This window comes from Paramisgurnus dabryanus, chromosome 2, assembly GCF_030506205.2.
Source record: "Paramisgurnus dabryanus chromosome 2, PD_genome_1.1, whole genome shotgun sequence".
Taxonomy (NCBI): domain Eukaryota; kingdom Metazoa; phylum Chordata; class Actinopteri; order Cypriniformes; family Cobitidae; genus Paramisgurnus; species Paramisgurnus dabryanus.
Genome location: NC_133338.1, coordinates 34958492 through 34978802, shown reverse-complemented (window position 1 = coordinate 34978802; position 20311 = coordinate 34958492). Strand labels below are relative to the sequence as shown.

The 20311-nt window shown below is 37.7% G+C and overlaps 1 protein-coding gene across 1 annotated transcript; it reads right to left on the bottom strand.

Annotated features, from left to right (window-relative positions):
• Positions 1-1176: 1176 nt before the first annotated feature.
• Positions 1177-19565, bottom strand: kiaa0232 (KIAA0232 ortholog). Its single transcript, XM_065289421.1, has 8 exons — positions 19354-19565; positions 13291-13827; positions 9900-10040; positions 9461-9530; positions 9230-9317; positions 5810-9125; positions 5379-5487; positions 1177-5210 (listed from the first exon to the last, which is right to left on the bottom strand). Exons 2-8 carry the CDS (start codon positions 13522-13524, stop codon positions 5194-5196), a joined length of 3975 nt encoding a protein of 1324 aa, XP_065145493.1. The 5' UTR covers positions 13525-13827; positions 19354-19565; the 3' UTR covers positions 1177-5193.
• Positions 19566-20311: the final 746 nt, after the last annotated feature.

The window sequence follows — 20311 nt, the reverse complement described above, 5'->3', positions numbered from 1 at the left end:
CAAAACCTAACAAACCTGCATTATGCTGATTAAAGTGAACCCCTCGCGTTTCCTTAAAGGGCACCACTATGCCCATTTTACAAGATGTAAAATAAGTCTCAGGTGTGCCCAGAATGTGTTTGTGAAATTTCAGAAATACCTCAGATAATTTGTTATAGCATGCCCAAAATGCCTTTATTTGGGTGGGAGCAAAAATGGGTAAAATCACTTCTGTTTTAGATAATTTAAGAGATGTTTCACTCAAAATGCATTTGAAGAAGCTACTCAAGATAATCACCACTAATGTCTGCTGCAAATACAGATTGATATGTCAAAGTTTAATTATTTTTCAAATTCTCACCAACATTTGGATGCTTAAACAGAATAAATGCAACAAATAAAAACATCTAGCTTGGCTTGCATAAACACCGTAAAAGTCTATAGATATTGCCATCAGTTTATTCAAAGGAGTGTCAGTCAGTGGCTGTGGGCGGGGCTTTATCAGTATGACGTCACATTGACAAGAATCAAAACTAATGAGACTGCTTTGGTTTAATAGAGTGGGTGGATTTTTTTTATTGTACGGTGGTTGTGTTCACAACTGCCAACATACATTTATGTTCAAACACTTTGAAAAAGTGGATTTTGAATAAAAAGTTCCCCTTTTAAGAGTTAAATTAAACAATGACATTAAAAACCAGGGCAAACTTGAACAGGAAGTTTGCTCCAAATTATTATCATTCTGTCTGCTGAGAAATATTAAATAAGGTAACTTCTAAAGGGCATTAGATGATAAAAAGACAAAATAATAACAATGTTGAGCTTGTTCAGGGCAGTATTAATTTTAAAGCAAAATAACATAATTTTTTTCTTAAATACTATAATTTAGCAGATTCCACTAGGAAAAGGTAAATATTGTGCATTGTGTTTATTTGTATATGTAATGCTTTTAATGTTTCTTTTCTTAAATATACTGATATATGTTAGATAAAATGAGAGTATACTTGGGTATACAGTACTTGTAATTCCTTTACTTATTTATAACTGGAAATTTAAAGGTCATTTTCCCACTTAAGCACTGCTCCGAGTCTGATTTTGTTTGAACCAGTTTGTGTCAGGGTTAAAGTTTAATCTGTATCTAAAAACAGACTGGCATTTTTAAGAGTGACCTATTTCTTGCAAACAAACAGAGGAGAGTCACCTTTTTTATGTTTATTGAAGGTTTTGAAACTTCACAATGAAACAAAACAATGTACTCAGATGTACATGGCATTAGAACAATGCAACCAACTTTGTGTCTGTGCTGGGGTTTAATGACTTTGATCAGGTATCGAGAGAACAGTTACAGGTTTGGGCTTCAATTTGGAAGCTGTTACAAAGAGGAAATGAGACAATTCAGAACTCAAAGTTATACAACATTGCAATCCAAACTTAAACCTGTGATTGCAGATTTAATAGCTGTCCTCTCAAATGCATTGATCACAACCCTTAACTATACATAATCAAATCAACCCTAAATTCAACAAGATGGCAAATGAATGCAATTTTCAGTCTCACACAGACATGAGTACTAAGGTCTTTCTCCAGCAACAGCACCACCACACACACACACGCACACAAACAATCAGAGTCTCACTTGAAAAATAAAACTTTGTTTTTCACTCCTTTTTGTAAAGTTTTTTCAAACATTTTTAAAATAGGTACCAGGTCAAACAGAGAGAAACTGTATATCTGTAACCTTAAATTATCTACCCATGCAGTCATAACTGTCTGCCTCATTATTCACATTATATGTTTTTCTCTCAAAATATTTAAGATCCAAATGTTTTTGTCATCCATCACCCATCCACCCTAAAACAAGCTTCTAATACAAGTAACAAATTAAAGGATTTCCTACTTTAGAGGACGGCAACTTTGTAGATTGTAGAAAGAAACAGCAACAATTGGCCTAGCTAACTGCATTTTTGGAATCTCTTGAAAGTATTTTAATTTTGAAAAGTAAACTGCAATGTAAATATGTTGTCGAAGAAATGATCCATTAAAAGGAGTCCATACACCTCTTATGTACCAAAATACTTGTGCCATCCCATTTAACTAAAATCACATGAATTAATTATATATTATGAGTTTTGAAAGACAGCTACACTTCCATGACCACAAGGAGCAAATAAAGAAAAATTTAACAATCTACCCATGAGACTTGGTCATACAAAATACAAGGGATTCATTTGTAGCTCAAAATCCGGCCAACAAAATACTTTCACCCTTGCAAGGGAGCATTAGCAAACGTGACTTTTTAGTAACATTTATGTTTAAGAAATAAGTACCTGCTGTAATTAGTTTTCAAAGAAATTTGTTGTTTGAAACAAAATTCGCTTGCTTTGTCACATTTAGCCCCTACTACAAAAATAGTTTGCAGGTTCTACCAATCCACAAAGTACATAATATGCAAATGTGAAAGGAGAACCATCTGTGTATAAATATATTAAAGATTTAAATTTTTTAAGGCCCAATTTTAAAAAAGCTGCACACCATAGTTTTAAATAGGCAAAACAAACTATAAAGGGTGCTCTTGGAAATTAGAGTCAAAAACGCACACTTCACACCATTTAAAGGAACACCTCGACTTTTACGTGGAAGTTTTAGGACTTTAGCTTATTCACCATATCCCCCAGAGTTAGAGAAGTCCTTACATATCCTTTTAATCTCTGTACGTCCCGTAAATCTGATACAACCAACGCTAGCCTAGCTTAGCACAAAGTAAATGGCTCCAGCTAACATACTGTTCCCAATAAGTGACAAAATAATGCCAAAATTTTCTTGAACTATTTATATGCTGTGATTTGTACAGTCACAGTGTGTACAAATAACAAGGACATATGAGAAACAGCTATCTTTTAACCGTATATATACTGGGTATATGTTCTAAGAAGGCAAAGCACTGCTACTTGGGCGGAGTGATTAGTGCAACACTTGCACAAACTCTCTGATCCTCACCACGGGGCTTCCCAGGTGCTGCAAGCAAATCACTCCGCCCAAGAAGCAGTGCTTTGCCTCTAAGAATATAGTTTCTATGTATATGGTTAAAAGATGGCTCTCATATGACCTTGTTATTTGTACATGCTGTGACTATACAAATCACAACATATAAATAGGAAAATGCTGGCGTTATTTTGTCACTTATTGGGAGCAGTATGCTAGCTGGAGTCATTTACTTAGTCTTTGTGCTAAGCTAGGCTAGCGGAGGGGGCATTAGACAGTTACGGCATGGAGATAAAAAGAGTATGTATGGACTTATCTAACTCTGGGGGATACGGTGAATAAGCTTACGTCCTAAAAAGTTAGCGTGTTCCTTTAAAATCTGCTTGTGTAGTATACATGTAGTATTTTCAAATGGGTACATCTTAAAAAAAAAGATTTAATTTTTTGAACTGATAGATAGTACAGCCAGCAGATGGCTGACTGAATATGGAGAACACTTTTGAGATAAAGTTTCTGGAATTGTAAAATGAACTGGTTATCTCTGCATTTTGAAAACAAATTGACTAACAATAAAATGTTTGGAACTTCTGAACCCAAATAGTATTATTCTTTATGCAAACGTAAAAGGGTTACACTATATCTCTACCACCCTTCATTCCACGCATACCCCCCCCAACAAAACAAAGGCAACCTACATTTCAAATAGAATATTTTAGCCCTAATTCACTTCAAAGAGGGTGAATTAAAAACAAAAATTTAACAGATCTCAGAAATAAGCCATTGTACTGTATGTTCCTCTTAGCATTTAACATGAAACAAAATAGCAGAATGTTACAGAGTTATGGTGTGCCAAAATATAACGTTGCTTTTATACACCCCTTCATTTTAGATCTTGCTAGATACTTATGCTGCAGGTGTGATGCATTATTACAATAAAACAGCCACAGCTTTCTGGTACAACTGTTGTTTCTGAAAACACATGTATGCTCTTTTCTTGATTAAAAAAAGCCATCAGTACTCACTTCAGCTGTGGAAAGGGGTATAAACTACAAATCAACCTATAAACCAATTTTTACTTTATACACCACACTGTATAAGGTACAAATTGTAACATAACATTTGGCTAAAATACCAAACTGTAATGCAATAGTTTTTAAAGATGTAGAATCTAAGAAATTGTAAAACTGTGTCAAAATACTTTACTAATCCCCTTCTAAATCTTGATCTGCTTAAAGCCCTCATTTTTGCACCAGTTTTTATATTGTGTGTTCCATGTATATTGCAACTGAAAGTCAAAACACCTTTAGAATTTGTCAATGTTTTGTTAACAAAATTATGTTAACAAAATAAAACACAATGGCTCTATTAAGAGGTATACTCAAGCAATGCAAGCTTCATCCATCTTTAAAGGATATACAGCCTTGTAGGGTTTTTTCATTATCCTTCTGCTTAACAAGAGCTGTTTTTCAGTTTGCTTGTTGAATTGTTGAACTTGTCAAGTTCCTACCCTGCTTAATTTCTTTAGCATGCTTTCAAGGCTGAATGGAATGGCAACACCAGTGAATGGTTGATGCAAAAAAGCACACAAAAGTGTGTGCGGGGGGTTCAACAGCATTTTTTCTTTCAACACACCAAACCTCACACAACTCTATCCTCCAAGTAATCTGAAGGTAAAAAAAAACAAAAATCAAACTAATCAGGGTCTGGGTTTTTTGCAATCGTAGTGCTTTCAACCTGACTTCTGAGTATTCATAGTTAGGTCACGGAAACTTATACTATTAGAAAGACTGAGACTAGGTTCACGAGCACATGCACAATCAATAGGACCACAACTATAGCGTATCCCAGATCAAACATAAAAGAGAAGCTAAAATCTAAAAGGGGTAAATTAAAGAACATTCTTAATGCTTAACTATGTCTTTTTAACTCTCTTCAAATTTGTTCACCCTTGGTATTAGCAGACTGAAAAAAAAGTCTATAAGAAATGCTGTTGAACAAAATCACCTAACTACATGGTCAACCTATTGCCAAGTTTTCCTGTTTATGCTGATATGCTGTTTCAGATGAACTGACAGAGGATTAACAGGCCCAAGGACAGTGGGTAAATAAGAGCCCCAATTATGGGCCTGGGGTTGCTGTTCTCATGAGGGTCCTGCTATCCCTCCTCCGGGTTCTGGTTGAAGGTGATGGGAGAAAATCAGCATTGGTATGCCTTGGTGCTCGAGAGACAATTCATATGTTACTGCTTCCTAAACCGCAAAGGAAGGCACACAATTTTATTATCATTCAAATATCAACACAAACTACCTTTTCCATCTAAAGTAGTATCTACATTTTCATATTTTTGCCTTAGCTAATGGGCTCAAAGCAATGTGCAATTTGTAATTCAATGCCCTAAAAGTTTGTGCAATTTTTACCTCTGCACTGAGAACCTGAAAATAAAGGAGGGCACAGAGTACTTTGCCACCAGCACTCATCTTGCTGGATAGTAGTTAAGCACTGTTCTCCAAAATTCAACAGAGGAAGCTGTTGGAATAAAGAGACAATGGCAGATAAAAGATATAAATAAGGTTAAATTGATGTATAAGAGAACAAAACTATTGCAGTGCTAATCATAACGGAGATAATAAAATCACCCATTAATATCAAGTGCAGTCGTAGCACTACAGCAAACATGAACCCTAAAAAGGTTTAGATTTCTTAGTGCAAGCGAAAGGGGGTGATACCAAATTTCACTTCAAGAGTCAAGATCTATAATACAATTGTACATGTTTTTGTTGTCTTTGAAGGTGGCATTTAGGACTTAATTCTACAATCTACTTTGATTCTGCAGCATTTTCGTACTAACCTCATGCATATCTTGAACCCCACCAAGTGACTTTCCACTTTTAGGACTCTGATCAGTTGCGGCACATTTGCAAGACTCTGTCTCTCTGAAAGATTCCTCTTGTTGAAAAACAGAGGAATGCACATGAGAACACAGCTCCGGCACCGCTGCCGTCTCACAATGTACGCAAATCTCTTGTTCAGTAATTGGCAGAAGAGTGGTGCCACCCTCCTGCGAATCAAGTGATGTCTGGGCACTCTTCTCCATGCCAGACTTCTTTAATCTGGGTAAGAACTTCCCAGATTCTAATTCAGATTTCCCATAATAAGGACCCTCACACTCTGCATCCTCCTCAAGCGGCTTGAGGTCAGCCTGTGGGTCATCAAAGAGGTCTGCCTGACCAACTGGAAGACTTGCTTCTTCTTTCTCAGACTCTACATCCGACTCACTGCAGCCACCCGGAGACAGTTCAGAGGCAGATATTGGCCGGAAATGAGTCCTTGGGGAAATTCGAATGGCCCGATATTGAGTCCGGTTAATGCCATATAACCAAGGGCAAATGGGCTCATTGTCAGAGTCTGAGCATAGTATGGATTTTGGCTTGAATCCCGGGCTGAACGATGCCATATCCTCTGGCTCAAAAGAGCACTCCACATGCAGGACCTGGGAAAAAGGGTTGTTTAGATCAAAGGATGAAAACGGGTAATCTAGTCCCGGTTCTTCTCCACGGAAGCCTCCACATGATCCAAGTAAATCTTCATGGAAGACAACAGAAAATCCCTTATTCAAACTATCTCCTGGTCCCTTGGCAGCTTGCTCATTTTGACCGAAGGACACAAGAGGTCTCCACAATGGCTTGTGGCCAGGAGCAAAGCAACTGCTTGTGTTCATGAACACATCTGCCCCGGCAATGGTTACCATATCAGAAGATGTGGCTGCTGCACACTGCAACAAACTCCCACAAGCATCGCTAGGTGGAATCATAGCCCATTCCCTATCACCACTTAGAGTCTTTAGCTCTCCATAAACCCCTCCAAGGATAAATGATGTGCTGTCCTCTGAATTACCATTCCAGGGCTTGGCCGGTGTTGTATAATCCCCATCCATTTTACACATCTTGTTTTTAGAAAGCCCATCATCCTTTTTCTGCCCATCCCAAAGATGATACTCAGAACGCTGCACAGCTTTCTTTTGAATTATTTCACCTTTTATATCCTTGTCAAGGCAACTGCACTGTAAGTCAGCAGCCTCTTCTGAAAACAAGTGCTCCCCAGTATTCTTTACCCCAAGTGTTAACACACAGTCTCCATCTCCAATAGCCATCCAAATGTCTCTTATTATCCCTGAGGTGTATTCATCAGTTTGTTGATTTGGGACATCTGAAAACACAAGAGCATTATAAAGTTTACTCTCATCCTGCTCTAATGCTATGCCACAAATGGACTCCAGTTTTGATTTCTTATTGAAGGGCTGGTTGGACTCTGTGCCTACACTCGGTTCTTCCTGCTGGTGACTTGAGTTTTCTTGCAAGAAATCCAAAAGGTCCTCCTCCAGGCATGAAGGTGGAATAAGGGGGATACAACGGACCTCTTCGTTACCAAACTGAGCAGATTCTTCTGCTGGAGCACCAATCTGCTCACTATCTGATCTCGTCTCTTCCGAGTGGGACCACGGACTGCATGTCCTTGTTGATAAGTTAGAGCATTGTTCCGTTTCATCAAAGGCACTGTTTTTGGTCCAAATTAGCAAACGAGATTGTTTGTTTCCTTGTGGATCTAAACAGCTACTTGGATCTACATTGTCCTGACCCACTGTGAGTGAGTCACTGGGAAAAGAAAATGTAGGGCTATCATACTGCAACTCAAAAAGTGAAAAGCAGGAGTTCAGGGCAGATATGCTACCACTGGCTTCTTGGAAATGAGGTCCTACAAAAGCTCCAGACAGCTTGCTAAGGTTATACGAAACATTGTCCATAACTGGGGAAAGCCTAACTGGAGAGTCACCTGGACAACTTTCTCCCTCCAAATCCTCCAAACTAGATGATGAATGACACTCCCACATTTGAGCAATGTTTTCCATATCTTGTGTGAAAGAAGTATCAGCTTCTGAGGCTCCCAGAGAATCCACCCTTATTGCACTTTCCCCTTGCAGCTCAAGGCCATCTAAAACTACACATCCTGCTTCAAAGTGTTTTCGCTCAATGCTTTTCTGACGAATCATGTTCAAGATTCGACTTTCTTGTACCGCATCTGAGGCACTAGGATCCAATATGGATTGATAAAGATCAACTTCATAGAAGTGAGTGATTTCAGACAGATGCTCATCATCTAAATCTTGACCATCTTCAGGAGGAGGGTAACTCGGAATCCCATTTAGTTCAGTAACCTCTTCATCACCTTCACCAGGCACTTCAATGTAGTGCCCATCCACAAAAGTGCCCGCTGCAAGGTATGCCCTTTGAAAACAAGAATTTGCAATGCAGATTCCTTGAATTCTCTCTGACAGGCAATCTACATCAATGGACATGGCTAAGTCATTAGAAGAGTCTTTTTTACTCCGATACTTTGTCTCCAATTTACTTCTACTGAGGGGAACAAAGTACTCAGAGATGGGCTCTGTGTACCAAAGAGGTTCTTCCATATATTCCTTTTTATTAGCCTCCCCTCCTGACTCCTGTGCCTCAACCAGATTAGCATCTTTGCGGATCTCCCTCAGAGGCCTTTTGCCTTTTTTCATGTAGTGCTGCTGTTGCTTATGTGGGCCTCCAGTAGTACTGTTGCTGCCACGTGCGTTTTTCCTCTCCTCTTTGTCGATAACTTTTAAAGCCACTTTGACCTGTCCACCACTGCGCCCTTTTTTGTTTCTGCTGCTGACCTCCCGAGACTTGTTCCTGATGCGGACTGCTTTACAGCTAGAGGTCTGGTCACACTGATTACCACTGGAGCTTGAGCCAGCCTCACTAGAGCCAGAAGACCATGATCTGGGACGGAATCTCCCCTCGGTCCGATGTCTAGCCTGCCTCTTACTCTGATGAGCAACCTGATCATCAGGCACAACTGCTGTGCCACCATGGAATCGATTTTCCTTCTCCCTCTTAGTGCGTCGCTGCTGGGCCCTCTCGCTGGTTGGATTGGAGCTGGGTGCATCAAGTGTTTTGTCTTTAAAAGCTTCACCTTCGCTGGTGCAGTCTTTTGGGGAGGATGTGTCGGTGCTTGTTTGAGGGACAGCAGATGATGATGAACTGGAATATGCGCAGGCTTTAGCTTTGTTCCACACGGTCATAATTTCTTGAAGACAAACTGATTTTTCTGAGAGAGGTGGAAAGGCTTCATAATACCTAGGGGAAGAAAATATCTTTAATTAATTACATGGTGATCATAACTCCAGTTGTACAGCATTCCAAAATTTTTGCATTATAGGATATAAAGTTAAATTACTTACATCTCAACCTGGTCCTTAGAAGAAAGTGATTCATCCAGTTCAGGAGACTGAGATATATCTGTTTTTTTCCTTTCTTGCTTTTCTTTTTCTAAAAAGACAAAATCATACCTTTCATTTTGTTGTTAAGAAAATTATGCAAGTTTCTTTGTCACAACTTCGTTTAAATATAAGTTGCATATTTGCATTGCCATTAGAGATGTCATGACTGTAAAAGAGAACATGCCCACCAACCTTTCTGTTTGTTTTGAATATCCTTGAGTTTAGAGCAGAGCTCCTCAACCAAGCTTTCAATTCCAGCATTCTGAGAGGGAAAAGGGTAATTTAATTTAGAATTAGAAATGTAACAGTCTATGTGTTACCCTTTGTCTTAAATTATAGTTACTGGACAAACATTATCATCTTAGTGCAATAACACCTCTTAGAGACTTTATACATCATTTTGGGGTTAAATATCATTCATTGTTTTCACAGGTGGCTAAAGATGGATTAAGTGCCATATTTTAAAGTCTTGGGAGGTGAGTAATTCTGGAAAGTCACCCACTTAACTAGTCTTTGTTCTAACTTATGTGTTAACCCTAATGATGCTATTTAGAAGCGGAACCTTTTGGGAATTTAAAACAAGAGTGGCAATTCATTTAGTGAAAGAAATTTCATGAAGCAAAGGTCTTACTTCATCAGATGCTGAACGCAAACATTGCACAGCAGCTTGTTTCTTCATCTCTTCCAGACTAAGATCAGGCCCTCCCTTCCGCTTGCTTTTTCCCCATTTCTTCCCCATTCCTTTATCCCAGCCTAGGAAGATGTCATTTTCCTGTGCAAAAAAAAATCAGGATTTGTTCCGATTGCTTATAATCTATGTAGTGAATTTGATGCCATAACAATTGTTTCCAAGACACAATAATTACAAAGTCATTCAAACAACTGGGTAAAGTAAAGTAAAGAGACTAGAATGACATGACCAAGGCTTTGAACCGTTTCACGAAACGAAAACCAGAAACTTTGGATGTTTTGCAAGGAACATAAACGAAACCAGAAACTTTCAAAAAAATATATGTTCCAGAACAGAAACGTTTATTTAAAATAATGGTAACCGGTTAATACCATATTTTTTTCGTTCTTTGACAAGATTTCTGTGCAATACTCTGTGAAGTTCACTTTCGGTCTTTGTTGACACATCGGAGAAATGAGAAGCTTGCCACCAGCAAGTAGCCTACTCTAGCCCAAGTCTCTAATGCTCAATCATAAGAGGGAAATATTGTAGGCTACCAAGGATCTCAAGATGTTTGTTTTTTACTAATTAGTGGTGTAATGGATCACAGTTGATCCGTGTTCCATATAGATTACAACCCACGGTTCGGCTCGCATGCGACCCACGGATTAATACGCAAATTTAAATAGGGTGAAAGTTGATCATTTGCACATCTTTCAAAGGCTTGCAAATGTTAACACTTAAGTGATTTTAAACAATTTAACCACTAAAAGACGCTAAAGTGAGCAATTTTCTGTACACACATGCGGTTGAATGTGTCCGGTCCAACTCCACCCTTCAAAGATCAGAACTCTTGATGTATAAACTTGAGAGAGAATTGCGCTACTGTGTCTCATACTGTAGTCCATTAAAATACATTTGGTGTATAAAGCACTGAAAAACAACGTAATTTTTACTTTATGTGGAACGACTGTTTATGCTGCTTCTTCTTCCCAAAGCGCCGTTAAGAATTCGTCCTCTGTCTATGTGTGTGTGCTAGTGCTGCAACGACGCGTCGACGTCATCGATTACGTCGACTATGAAAATACGTCGACATGCGTAAAATGCGTCGACGCGTCGCTGTTTCTGCTCCTGGCAGTGTTATCCATACATTGATTTGTTTGTGTGCGCCACAAAATCAACAATGGCCGCAACATTTAACGTTACATTTTTATTTTCATTTAAAACGGCTTCATTTATTGTTGTGCGCGCTCGGTGGTGCCTCTCTTGTGCACGCGCGCTCTCTTTCTTTCTCTGCGTGAAGCCCCTAGACAGCGCCTGTACATGACACTGAATGAAAGAATTAAAAGTTGGCTGTGTTTTGTACTTGCATTTTCACGTAAACGTCAGATGTTACTGGCAGAGAAGACGACTGATTCGAGTTTATCATGAAAGATTAGCAGTGTTTTCCCACACAAACAGGTTATGTGCTTGTGCGCGAGCTCGCTCTCCTATGCCCGCGCATGCCTTCTGTAGTAACTCTGTGTAATGGCAATTGTTTAATTTGCGCCGAATTGTGAGGTTGCTGCTGCCAGCACTTATTCAGCCCCACTCGCGTAATTTGCCGGCTTTAAAAATGTTAGCGCAAGACGCACGGGTTGCTTTTCAAAGCGCTCGCCTGTGAACACGAGTTTAGATTCAGATGCGTCTGTATTTGAGGGCGTTTGCCGCGCGTCTAGATGCGCGACCTGATACGAACGGCCACTTAAATGAAAATGAGACAAATAATGAATGATCTATGAATAGTTATATTATTCATCGTCTTTTGATAACAAAAACTTATTTGATGCAAAACTCATCAGTTTATTTAAAACGTTTCATATGAATATAATGTTTTCTTAAGTAAAACAAGTCCATTCAATATTTGTTCTTTTATGACACAAGGTATTTGGCAATGTACATGATCCAAGTACTAAAAATTAAAATAAGGATTTTTTATTTTTCCTCCTGTTCCTCTGCATACTTGATAAATCTTGCTTGTGTATTGTATATCAGGAGTTTCTAAACTTTTTCAACCCAACAGGTAATCTCAAGACCCACCATTTTTTAAAAATAGAAATATAGGGGAAAACACAAACACATTTGTTCCCTTTTAGTAGCTTTTGAATATGTTTAATTGAATAATATAAAAATACCTTATCTTAGGGCTGCAAGATTAGAGCAAAAATCATAATTGTTTACTGTATTTGCATTGATATGGAAATTATCTATTTAAAAAAATACAATGAATTGCAAGGATGCAGAAAACAGTTCACTATTGCACACTTATGTATAGGCTACTGAGGATTTAACTGTATTATTTTAATATAGTCAGTCATGAACTAAAGTGGGCCGGTCTAAGTCATGAAACTCCAGGGCTGAAAATGAGTCCCACTCCGGCCCTGGGTGGTTTCCATTAGCTTAAGCCAGGACTAGACCTTAGTTTAATTAGGAAATATAATTAGTTTAAACAAACATGCCTTACTAAAAACATTACTTGTGTGCATTTTGAGGCCAAACTAAGGGCACTGATGTATTTTAAGATATGTCAGTGCAAGATGTTTTCAGTTTGGACAGCTCTTATATTTATTTTAGTCTAGGACTAGTCTAATCCCTGTCTGGGAAACTGTCCCCCATATATATCTGACAACAGAACAGATAATATGTGAAAATAGCATTCAGTTGTGTTAAAATACAATAAAACAAACAATAACTGTCAGATCAGACAGAGAGTAGAAAACAGATTATCCAACAGATTAAATAGCTAATCAAAAAAAGAACACTGTATTAATAAAAAAAAATAGTCGTTAGACTAGTCGACTAATCGGAAAAATAATCGCTAGATTAGTCGACAGAAGAAATTGTCGTTAGTTGCAGCTCTAGTGTGTGCGCGTGTTTAAGTGCACTCAACAAATCTAGGCATGTCAGAATTAGTTATGGCACCTACATAATGTAGCCTTTATTAATGTTTGATGACAAGATAGAGACTTAAGGAAAATTAGGTAGACTAATAATTTAAGTTTAATGTCCTAATGATCAGCCTACTTATTTGTATGTCCCACAGCTGACATGGAACGCTATTAACCGGTTCAGGAACTTTATTTTTTGTTCTAACCGGTTCAGGAACGTCAATTTTAGGGTTGAACCGAAAACGTTAAAATACTGTTTCTGTTCGGAACGAAGCAATTGGGAAAAATTCTGGTTCAAAGCCCTGGCATGACACATTTTTTTAGAAATATGATACTAGAATGCAATGATTTCTTATTTGTGAAATCCATCACTACTTCTTTAAATTCAGTTTGAAATGTAAATCAGATGTACACTTTCTCCATACCTGGTCCCGCAGTTCATAGTCATAACTGTCGTGCAGCAACAGGCTAAGGACATAGCGTGTGTAGATCACTGCATCTATGCCACATTTCTCCAGCTCCTGACCCAGCCAGCTTTGCACTGGGCCCAGTGACTGCAGTGAGGACATCTCTAAGGAGGGCACAGGGCCTGACAAAGGGAAGGCCTGTGATACTCTTTCAGGACCAGGGCCGTCAGAGTCTCCACTCACTGGACGCATGGGACTAGGTTGGAGCCATTCTCAGAAGCAGTTGCATGTTCCCAGGTAGACATGTGGGAGTGGTATAAAAGGGACAGAGCTTAGACTATCAAAGAGGAGAGGAAATTTAATCCAGCAGGACAAACACAGGAAGGTCTACATGAAGAATCATGTAGATCTTCTATATAGTTGCTTTCCAGTGATGAAATGGGGGCTTTAATCTTCAGGCATGACTGTGACCATTGGAAGCTAACAGCTTACTGAATAGGGCTAACTTTCAGTCATAAGGGTTCATCTTGAATGACAGCTGGGTCCAGGCGTAACCTGAAAGATAAAACAATACACTTTTACATCACATGAATGTGATACCCAATCCAACAAACAAATCTTGATTATTTTCTTATTGATTGCTATCTACAAAGCAATGAAAAAAGTTCTTAAAATGACAGTGAGTAAACCTGTAGTATTTTTAAATAGACAAACACCTTTCATGGGGTCATTTATTAAAACTAGAACAACAATCAGCATTAACATTGGTCAAGTAGTTAATAACTTTTACTTTAACAAGATATTAAAAGTATGATCTACAGATAGTAACCAAATGAGACAATTCAAATAATGTAAAAGACATGTTAACACATGAGAAGGTTTAAATCATTTCTAAATCAGTCAAAAATCTTAAATTAAATTTTTGCAGCTGAAAAGCCTTTGTGGCTCTTTAATAAAACTGATAACAAAACTCTTCGCACTGCAAGTAATTTTTCTGATTTATTGTGGGTGTGGCCAAATTATCACTCCTACTGAGTGACCAATAAAAAAAGGCATTTCATTTTAGGGTGTTAATACTGCACACAGAAATTCAGCTTAGCATGCAAGCAAAACTTTTCTACTCCCAAACAAAAGTTTTTGACTGGCAAATGATGAAAGCAGGGAAGGAACTGGAACTACACAAGAAAAATGATTTGCCTGCCAACCATTACTAACATTTTTCGGCTTAAGAAGAGCTATATGTAACCCAGTCATTCATCTCATTTAGTAGGATCCACCTTTTTTTTATGCGGAAGTAATTGTAAAATAATAAGGTGGAGTTTGTTTTTAACAATTACTTTATTTATTGTTTACTGGCAGTTTCTAGGAAAGGTTTTACTGGATAGATGTGTGAAGACAGATTATGGGTGTGTATGCGCCACATCCACAATCAGCTCTTGTGTGTGGATTATGGTAAAAACAATTGTTTTTTAGAAATTTACTGTGTTTGTACCATTATGGCAACCCCTAACTGCACAAATTATGCCAGTCTTCCTGGATTTCATAATAAACTTTTACAAAACGGCACACTTATGTCCCTCGCAATACAACTACCATTACCTTTAGAGGCTCAAACGGAAGTTTTACAAACAAAAAAAAAACTCAAGAATGGCAGCGCCCACATTGACGTCAAAAATAAGGTGGATAGAGCGGATAGTGTTAAATGCGGTACATCTCCTCCAGGGTCAAATGTGTATGTTAATTATGGTATGTAGTCACGATACATTCAATCGTGAAACAATACAAATTTAAAGTGGATGGTTGAAGTCTGAATTCTCACGACTAATGGGTTCATGTTGTCGGAATGACTAATAACTGATAAGGAATATACGATAAACCAGAGGTGTAAAGAGTAGCTGAAAGCCATACTTGAGTAAAAGTACAAATTCCTTACTGTAAAAATTACTCCACTACAAGTTACAAGTCACCAATTTAAATACGACTTGAGTAAAAGTATTAAAGTAACCCAATTTAAAAGTACTCAAGTATTTTTTCTCGTACTGAATGTTGGCTCAAAGATGCACTAGTCCTCAACACAAAGAGACATTGTAGGTCTGGGCAGTGAAAACTAAGAAATTAGGTTTTATTTCCTAATATAGAAGAGAAATCAAACACCTCAAAACCTGACCTGGCAGAACAAACACAGATTAAACATAGTGATAGTCTTTTGACTAAAATTTAATTTAGTTTTAGTCATATTTTTGTCATCTGAATTGATTTAGTTTTAGTCTAATTTTATTCAACTAAATGCCATGAGATTTTAGTCTAGAAATCTACATTCAATTTAATTTAAACCCATTTAATTTTAGTCTAGTGTCATTGTGTACTTGAATGTGCCATGTTGAAAAATATATAGCCTAACTTTGTGATATAAATATATGGTAACACTTTACAATAAGGTTCATTAGTTAACATTAGTTAGCTACATTAGTTAACATGAACTAATAATGAACTGCACTTATACAGCATTTATTCATCTTTGTTAATGTTAATTTCAACAATTACTAATACTTTATTAAAATCTTGTTAACATTAGTTAATGCACTCTGAACTAACATGAGCAAACAATTAAAGCTTCAATTTTTATTAACCAACATTAACAAAGATGAATTAATAATGTAACAAATGTATTGCTCATGGTTTGTTCAAGTTGGTTAATACATTAACTACTGTTAACTAATGAACCTTATTGTAAAGTGTTACGAAATATTCTTATATAGGCCTATCCTAAAAAAGATATCATTTTAATATTTAAAAAATTCCAGTAAACTAAAATTACACTAACAGAAATATGATAATGCATATTAAAAACGTGAAGTTGTTCATTTAAAAGATTAATTGTAAACACATGTAGTACGTAACACCACTATCTCACATTAAGTGCACTACATTTCTTCCGTCATGCATCCCCCTTTACAGTAAATACATTACAGCATACTTGATTAAATGTGAGGACAGTGAAATTGCACACTTATTATCAATCTTATAATGTTCTTAAGTTACTCGGGCAATCAGTACAGGACCTCGCTGGTTTATTTTGGCTTATATAGTAAGTTATATCAAGTTATGAAACTTAACAGCTCAGGTTAGCTGATAAAGTAGCATCAGAGTATACAAACATTTGTGCTTGCCTTTGAGTTGCGGGATGACCCTCCTGCAATCGCGCATCACTTTTGTTTTGATTGTAGCATCACATGTTTAACAAAGGGTCCCTTGACTGAAGCAAATGTGATATGCATCCATATGTTTGCTCTTTATCTCTTCTCTCAGACAAGACGCGAACTTTTCTCTAAAGTTTATGACATACGCAGCACGCAGATGTCCTGCTACGGTGGCTAACGCAAGCCATTCAGCGTTTGACTTCAAAGTACCGCAAGACCAGACTTCTCCATATGCATTTGATTCGCTCTCGCAGTACTTTGATTTCATACGATTGCTCTGCGCAGCGCCAAATGAAGTCCCTCACTTGTGTGTGTGCGTGCGTGTAACCTCGCGACCACAGATTCTATCCATCATCACCCTCTGACACTTTCGTCTCGTTTTTATTTGACGAATAAACAATGTAGCGAGTAACGTTAAGTGTCATTTCAAATGTAGTGGAGTAAAGAGTACAAATACCCAATCAAAAATGTAATTGAGTAGAGAGTAAAAGTTGCCTATATTTTTGATACTCAGTACAAGTACAAAGTAGCCCAAAAAATACTTAAGTACAGTAACGAAGTACATTTACTCAAGTTCTTTACACCTCTGCGATAAACTAGATAATGTCCACTAGCTCTGATGATAAATTATGAACAGCTTTTTAAGAGGGTAATTATCAACAGATATTCATCAAATAAATAGGTACAATAACTTTAATCTTTCATTGCACAACACTACCAAAGTCCTTATAAGAGAATCTCTGATACAGGGAGCTCCATTGACTGTAAGCATGATTATCAGTTTTAAAGCACCGTTGTTGAATAAATCTGTGAATATCACCTTGTGTGTTCATCAATGAAACTAAAAATAATACAGGTTTGGCATGACATAAGTATGAGTACATGACAACATAAACTACATTGTAGGTGAACTAACCCTTTGAATCTCAAAATTTAAACAGCCCTGCCCAAGTAATAAGCAATAATACTATCATCTCTGGAATGCTTTTTTATTTCTGGTATTCATGTCATGCAGGACAATACAAAAGATTAGAAAAAAATGTAAGGAAACAGGTCATACATGCTATGACTCAGCTCAGCCAATAATTAAATGCTAAAATGCCACTACCTCAACAACTAAGTAAAACTCTACAACCACAACAAAGTTAGGTGGTGCACAGAGAACTATAAATTCAATTTTCTGCAACCGAGAGTAAGGCAAACCTATACATGACAAAAATAAATATCTTGCAAAACCCATGTCAATTTTCAGACACTATAACAAAAAAAAGATTTATGCAGGCAATTAAATATCTTCAACATGAGCTAAATACTGTTTAACGACAAATTATTCGACTTCCTTCAAAATAAACAAAAAAATGTCCATATGTTCAGAAGACCATAGCGTCCACCCGGCCTCTGTCGTCACACCCATCGTCATACAGTGTCACTGTGTATTCAACAGCCCTTTCATTGTTAAAAATTACTACACTCAGACTATTTTCGGCTAGGTCTTTAGACAGTAAAACTAATCACAAATTTTTAAACAGTGAAACTAATCATGAAGGCCTAGATTTTTCTATCACGTAATTACATTCGTAGCCATTTGAGACTGAGACAGAAGTTATGAAATGAGGAACTGCAAGGTTTTGAGTCTGATAAACACTGCATTGCGTACAGAAGTACAATTCAGACTACAACACGTTTTCTTTTTTTAATACTCTAATAGAACATTAATATATCTACAGCCGATGAACATGAAATACTGCCCTTGACATTTAAACATTCACATGGCTTGGGTTAATCGCGTTATAATATAGCTACACTACTTAGTACTATACGATAACCCCAGTCGTGTATTAAACTTCAACTCGAAAGTGACATCGTTTAAGAATGTTCAGGCTTAACAGGAAATGTTGGACAGTGACGGGGGAAGAGCGTTTGACAATGACAATGGAAGAGCGGAATGACAGGAGGCCAGCTGACTAGCAAATGGCTAACTATCACCTGACACACGCCAGTTACCAGATATTAAACTCAAATACTCCTCTAAATGTACTGATTATTTGTGTTTGCGGCTGTTTATTTTATTCAATGGACATAACATATATCTATTACAACTGGTTTGGTTTTAGAAAGAACGTACGTCACCTTCTAAGAACTGTGCAGTAACGTTAGACAAGCCACAAACCACTTTTATCAGAATGATTAATTTGTTGTTCAGCTTAACAGTACTAAGAAAAGATAAAATCGTGCAAGCTGTGGTAAAACACTCTTTAACTAAGTTGCCGTTCTGCCTCACAGTAACCTGCTTGATAAGTTACAAAATGTTAACTGGAAAGCTATTTTAAATACATGCACAACAAGTTTCTTTTAAAATTGCGAAACGCGCGGTTTGACTTTACCTGGTGAGCAAGACAAATGCCATAGTCGTATACAGTGTCAATCTGACACTGCTAAATTGTAAACAAATGACCGCTCATACAGTCTCGTCGGCTAGCTAATTCGGACACCATTTTACGCAACAAAGTGAAACCCTAGTCCCGGTTTATCACTTCCTCGAAAACTACAGACAACGTATGCGTCTTTGTTTCAAACTAACCGTCGTAAAGCGGTCATACATGCTTTAATCGAGCATTCATTTAAAAATAATCATGTCTTAAACTGGAAATGAGACGTTAGTTTACCCAAATATTAAGGGGTAGCGCTAAGCTAGGCTAACGCCGTTGTAGCTAGACCGGGGAGGAGGCGCGGCTGATTTGCTTAGCTACAGACGTTTGTAATATCTGGCACTACGACCTAAAATATTCCCTTTCAGTTCAAGTCGACACCGGGCTGCATTACAAAAAATTTTAACACGCTACGTGTCCAAACACAGTTTGAAAGAATTAAATAACCTTACCTGCTGTAACCCTACGCAGTGTGCTAAAGCAGCAGCAGGAGAAGCGATGACTTCTCTCCCGCTGCCGTGCCGAGCTCAAGCACTGAAGATCCGCCGCAATAGCGTCACAGATCAGGCGCAGGGTAGAGTATGTTACGTCCTTAGCGCGGGATAAGACGCAGTTGACGACATTTTGGATCAAACGGGTGTTGCATCATATGTCGCCTAACATCATATGACAGTTACGTTTGAGCCAACATGGCCGGTAGGGAAGGGTTTAAAGTCGACTTTAGACGCCATTTTACTTGTCTCCAGGCAACAAGACAGATTGCAAATGTTACTATGGCTGATATCCCTCCGCTAGAGCTTGCATCAGAACGAATAAACGAGTTCTGTCTAGTCTAAATTGTACTAGTACTGCGGTGTGTAGAAATGACAACATCAAAGGTTATTTGAAGACAAAGTAATTGTACTGACTATGCAATACAACAAATAAAGTATTTATTGTAACCTAACTTTGGAACGAAATAATGTTAAACACAACATCAGGTTAATTTCAATGATAAATGTTGCTAAAATATCTGAAAGCTCGCTTAAACCTCAAAAGCTGAAGTATTATTATTATTTTGTTTTTAGAATAAACTTTAAGGCTATTTTCACGTTTTAAATTATTGCTGTTTGTAACTATGTAGGAATTGTAATCATGTAACGTTAGGAATAAGGCGTGTTCGACTTTATTTGGTCTGCGCAGGCCGACATCACGTAAGACATTAAAGTACCGCGAGAACGAACTGAAAGTTGTGCCTTTGAATTGCTCTCGCGGGACTTTGATGCTATACGCCGATTGGTCTCTACAGCGCTTCATGAAGTCAAACAAACCCTTAATCGTTTAAAATTACAAACGATCTCCCTACCCCACTTTTGCTCGATGTTTAAGACATCAAGCAATGTGTTTAATGTGTGATTAGCTCTATAAGTG